Source organism: Sphaeroforma arctica (assembly GCF_001186125.1).
Source record: "Sphaeroforma arctica JP610 unplaced genomic scaffold supercont1.1828, whole genome shotgun sequence".
NCBI lineage: Eukaryota > Ichthyosporea > Ichthyophonida > Sphaeroforma > Sphaeroforma arctica.
Window position 1 is genome coordinate 5,064 of NW_014038730.1, and position 5,895 is coordinate 10,958.

The 5,895-nt window shown below is 41.3% G+C and overlaps 1 protein-coding gene across 1 annotated transcript; it reads right to left on the reverse strand.

Annotated features, from left to right (window-relative positions):
- Positions 1 to 666: 666 nt before the first annotated feature.
- Positions 667 to 2,328, reverse strand: SARC_11701 (hypothetical protein; the record flags this gene model as incomplete). Its single annotated transcript, XM_014294208.1, has 2 exons — positions 667 to 1,538; positions 1,665 to 2,328. 2 exons carry the CDS (start codon positions 2,326 to 2,328, stop codon positions 667 to 669), a joined length of 1,536 nt encoding a protein of 511 aa, XP_014149683.1.
- Between the last annotated feature and the right edge of the window lie 3,567 nt (positions 2,329 to 5,895).

Here is a 5,895-nt window from a genome sequence, read left to right on the forward strand (position 1 = left end):
AGGCATTCCCGAATTACAGACATTTGTACCGCAGTCCGTAGGCCAACAATATTCAGAGGTTTTAGGGTTTAGGTCGAACCTACACTGTTTGAAATATTTTCATTCCGTGAATTGTTTCGGCTGAATATTGTTGGCATACGATAGAAATGTGCCTCTACTTGAATCTGCGTTGTCCTGTGTGTTGTCTCGCCCGTGACCTATTGGGACGTTAGAACTCTGATCAGAATTGATTCTTGTTTATTTAGAATATTATGGAATATTTGTTCTATATTAAACTTCCCGTTCGCAGACGATGATAGCAACCGCCGCAAAACTATATTACTGCCTTATGGACGAGTGTCCCAGCTATATATGGCATGTGTGGTATTCCTACCTCTAGAAGGGGCCACATTCGTGCCGATGGCTTTTCAAATGCTGGTGCGACCTATCTTTTGCGTTTTGATGGTATTACTAACCTGTCAATTGTACTTTTGAACATTCGATCGGCAGACATCGCTCGACCCACATCCATCGATTACCCCCTGCTTTAGTATTGTACACCCAACCCAAATTTCGAGAAATCGTACTCAATACACGGTCACCCACTAAAAATACATTCAATTGCTCTGGATGCAAATGAGATGCTCCTTCTGTATATCCCTTCAATCTCTTCTCATCTAGACTTTCTTAAGTTAATTGCGTGCGCGACGAGGCATGCGCAACATAAACAGCAGCTCGGACATATTCGTCTACAATGAAGTGACGTAACTCTTGTGCACGTGAAGTGATGCCCAAATGCACATAGTCTTTGTACAATGACCACAGACCGAATTGCATCATCGTCCTATCCAAGACCAGAATACCATGTGTGCTTGCTACACATTCTATGATTTCCCGGGCCCTAGCTACGTTTACTTCAGATCGGCAATCCATTCCATGGTAGGACTTACGAGTTGGATTCGAGGGTGAGACTCCGACAGCAACTATATCCGCAAAATACCCCAAATTCTTCTGAATAGAGACGAGAGCTTGCTCATATGCCAAACGAAATAAACCGTGGTTTGACACACCGTGTAGCCCAAAATTAAATAATACAACGTGCCTTGTTTCAACCGAATACTGTTCTCGTATTTTTGTAATAAATGTACAGGTTTCGCTAAGACTCGCGGAGTTCCAGGGTGCCGCAGTTGTTCCGAGCTGCGGCTCGATATTCTTCGCTTTCCAGCCAAATGGCTCTGTTATCAAGGTGAACGTGAACGCGACTCCTCGCGTAGTGCTCGTGTAATAACTGTGACAAGGTCTTCCAGAAGACTCTACGTTACCGCCACAACGAGTGTGTCCCTTCAGAGTGGCATTTACGATAAACGCACTTAAAAGCTCTTCCATAGTACTGTCTCCTACCAAGTGAAGCACAATGTTTTTATCTTTAATGGGCAGCGAGGGTGCTTCAGTATTACAGTATGAGTTCCACACGGTTTGATTGTGGCTCCAAAACCCCAAACCAAAAGGCAATTTATTCGACATGCGTTGGCAAGCGTCACCCATGCTTTTAGAGATCCCTGCAATCGAAATAGTTAGGTTTGCCAAAGGAAACCGATAAACATTATCAATTGCATACCTTCCAGAACAGTGAGTACTGCCAAGGCAATTGGGTGCTTGATAATATGAGGATATAAGGTATTTACCACCATTACTGAGACATGGAATTTCTACCACCACGACTCCTTTCGAAGGGTAGGTAACATATGCATCTTCGTTCACAGTCGGTGCCCCGTCAATAGGTATAAACTCAAAATGCACCCAATCACGATCGTTCAGAAAACATGTTTCTTCAAATGTAATTCTAGCGTACAAAGGCTGTTCACCCGTTTTACCCGTTCTATATGATGTACTGACAAAATTCATGTAGCATAGCTGCTCGCTCACCTGAGAATTTTCCAGAGCTAGCATTTGCCGGGTTATCAACCCGCTATAGAATGTCTGCCAGTCACTATTGTTACTTTCTGCGAATGCATCTCTGACTAATTCAGTAAAATATTTAGGCGGTAGCTTGGTAGACCTCGAAGGATCATCCCAAACCAACGGAGCTTCGGATAAGTTTACGAATGGCCTAAAGAAATCGGGCACTGTCCCACAAGAACCAAACTTCCTCTCACACATCGAACTTGACTTGAGAGACGAATGAGATTGCAACGCCAAGAAAGAGCTCCGGGAGTTCCCACACCATTCTAGAACGATCCTTATGGCCGTCAAACCAATTGTCATAAGTGAAAAACTGCCCACCAGGGCCAGACTGGCCAGCAACCAATTGCGTAATTTTAGTAGACTCCTAGTTTTGTCGTGCAGCATAGTCCTCGATTTTGGACAGCGAACTAGATATCTAAAATAGGACTCAATAAATTTTAACTTACTATATATATATTATTGCTTTTGTTGATATTTACGCAAATCTATTCCCCTCAATCCCCGTCCCTGATTTTTGGTCATTGTACCTCTAGTTGTTTACTAGTAGAAGGTTTTTTTATATTTTTTAATATTTACTATTATTAATAATACTTGAGTAGTTAGATGTGTAGCTAGAAATTTTGATCATGTTCAAGTAGACCTAGATTTTGGGATGGGCTTTGAAAATATTTGTGACGAAATGTCGAGGATAGAATCAGTTGTCTCCATTAGGAATGATTTCATCCTCGGCGTTTTGTCGTTAGTATATTTCTCAGGACTTATGAAATATATGGCCAGAATATAAGTAACGAGCTACGGTCGAATGAAATACATAGGTATGGCTGGAATTTATAAAAGAATGCTGTCGAATGAAATATATGTACAGGTATGGCCAGAATATATGTAAAGATGCAGTGAAGGAAATATATAGTTATGGCCTGAATACAGAAGCGGATGCAGTCGAAAGCAAGAGATAGGCATGGCCGGAACATATACAGAGGTGCAGTCTAATGACATATGTCGGTACTGAAACATATGGGCATGGTCAGAATATAGGTAGGTATGCTGTCGAGTAAAAAATACAGATATAGCGAAATTTATTAAACATTGCAGCCAAATATATTATTGCGATACGTCCGGAATGTAGAAAAAGAGGAGAATTGGCCGGAATATAGTAAAGGATGCAGCGAATGAGATAAATAGTTTTTAGAGAAAATAGAAAGAAACACCCTATAATAGTGCATTCGAATGAAATATATGGGCATGGCCAGGATGTAGAAAAGGATGCAGTTGAATGAAATTTATAGGTATGACCGGAATATAGAAAGGCATGCAGGCCTATGGACTACATAGGTATGATCCAAGTATACACTCGAATGCAGTCGAATGAAATGTATAGTTGTGCCCAGAATATAGTATAGGATGCTGCAGAATGAAGCACATAGATATGGCCGGAATATAGAAAACAATCTATTAGAACTAGTGCAATTCCCTTAAGAAATATCTCGAAGGAGTCTTTCTGACAACAATAAAGATGTACGATTCGGAGCAACAGATATACTTAATAGACCAAATGTAGAGTTTGAGATCAACTGAAAGGATACGACCAAAGAAAACAATAGACCTCCTGTCAAGTACAATTTGGAAAATAATTGTGTCTTGTAGGTTGCAGAGTACTTTTATTTTCGGCAATACGAATTTGTCTTGTTCATGTTGATAATTGACTTCTCTTAAGTCCAAACATGTGCGTACTTCCTTTAATAGGTCTGTTTGCTCAAATTCACCTGTTGACAGTAGTGGCAGATTCACCTGTATTGGTGTCGTCCTCTTGTTTATGTGTCCCTCATTGACCCATTTTTGGACATTGTCATCTGTCTGTGGTATGTATTTGTGAGGAACAAATTTTCTTTGAGCGTGACGAATGTTCTGGCCTCGGAATCTCCACTACTGAGCCTGGTAAATTGCAGTGTACGTCAGGTGAGATCTTACCATTTTGGTTTAATAGGTATGAAAGCGGTTCTCTTACTCCTTCTTGCTCATGTTCAGGGTCTTCTATATGTTCAGGGTCTTCTTCCTGTGGTGTAAGAAGTGATCCCCACTGTGTAGTTTATCTCGGTTTGTCTCTGTCAACTGTCTATTCGTTGGTGTCCAACATGTACTGTTTATGTAGAATGGAATGTTCCGATTTGCTTCTTATTTGTGTTATTGTTTGTGTGATTTTGTATCTCAATTGTATTTGGCTTCAACGAGTAGTGCGCATGATTTGTTTGTTTGTTTGCTTTACTACGTGCATTCTTTTGTTCGTTTATCTGTGATGTACAGTAAACTTGTTAACCACTCTGAAAGTATGTGTAGTTATCACTGTTCATGACATGTGTAATGTTGTAGCATCTAGGGACCAGATTATCAAAAAGCCAATCCAAAACTCAAACCCACGGAATCATCAAATACTGAGTTTCGGGTACGGATCCAAATATTCCTGATTTGGAGTCATCAGTAATATTAGCAATTGAACCGGTAATGTGAACTGGGACCCTGCGTGTGAGAGAGACTCTCAAGTAAACCTTAGTCCAGTGAATTATAATACAAATCACAATATTTATCGAGAAAACTAAACAGCGGAGTAACGCTGAGCAAGCTAGGTTGAATGTTATTAACACGACAGAGCGGAGAATCAGTCAAAGAGCCCCAGTAAAGAAGGTCCGGCAAGGAAATTCTTACCGACAGAAAAGGAACGCGAAGGAGAAACAACCGAAGAAAAGGTAATCCTGCAGCGAAGTAAGTCACTAGGGTTTTAGGGTTTTAGGGTTTAGGTATCTTTATTTGTTTACACGCTATTGCTATATACAATACTTGATGTCCGGGGTGGACTTGCGGCTACCGGCAGGTGTTGGCAGTTCCCATTGGGGCGAACTGTACTATCTAGGGGCCGAGTCTTTTGCGGTCTGGGTTGTTGTACTTGTTGAATTGTTTTCTGTGGCTGTGATAGTCTAGTTGTGATATTGTACCTGACTTGATGGACATAATGTGAGTAAGTTGTGATTGATATGCATATAGTTTCATTCAATATGTAATATACTGATTCCTAGGAGAGCATTGCTCTGAAAGCCGAGCAACATTAATTGATCGGCGTAAGAGCGAGTAGCAGAGATTTTGCTATAGAACAATATCTAAATGTTAAAGTGTTCTGCAAAAGGTTTCTCATACTGACCATATGAGTTTTCACCCTGGCCAACCCAAGCGGTTGAACACTAGCACAAACACCTTGAGTATAAAACCAAAGGCAAGGTTGTAAATAAAGACATACAATTACGCTTGATCCAAAGACTACCATCTTACAATCTAACAACTTATCAGGTCACTCTGCTCTTACGCTACCAAAATGCCTACTGTCAACTCTAAGGATATCAAAACCACCACCATTCTCGAGTCGAAGGTCGACTGGCTTCCCTGGAAAACTCAAACCATCTTATCTGTGAACTGCGAGGGAATCCCTGATATCCTGACCAACGCGACAGATCCTCGAGGCAGCCGTTGGACTTGTAAGCAAGTTGCTGAAACATATCGGGTCATCAACCGTACCCTGTCTCCGCTACTGCAAACGGAAATAAGTTCATTCATTGAGTCCCCTTGGGATGCATTTGCTGCACTGCAACAAAAGTTTGAAGCTCTGACTGAAGATGATCTCCAAAACTTGGAAGCAAACCTGAATCGCATCACGCAGGAACGGAACGAGCCGTACGCTACTCTCACTAATCGTCTCAGCACGTCCTTGGAATTTCGTAGGTGTGAAATCCGATAACAGTCTCTGCGCTATTTTACGTCAAGCTGTGCACGACGACAATCAGACGGTGAAGATCACGTTGAAAACACCAGCAATGGCTAAGAAACCTTTTATCTTGGCTCTTCTAGTTCGTACCTATACGGATTGAAATATTTACAGCACGTGACCAGTCTAGTCTATATATCGTT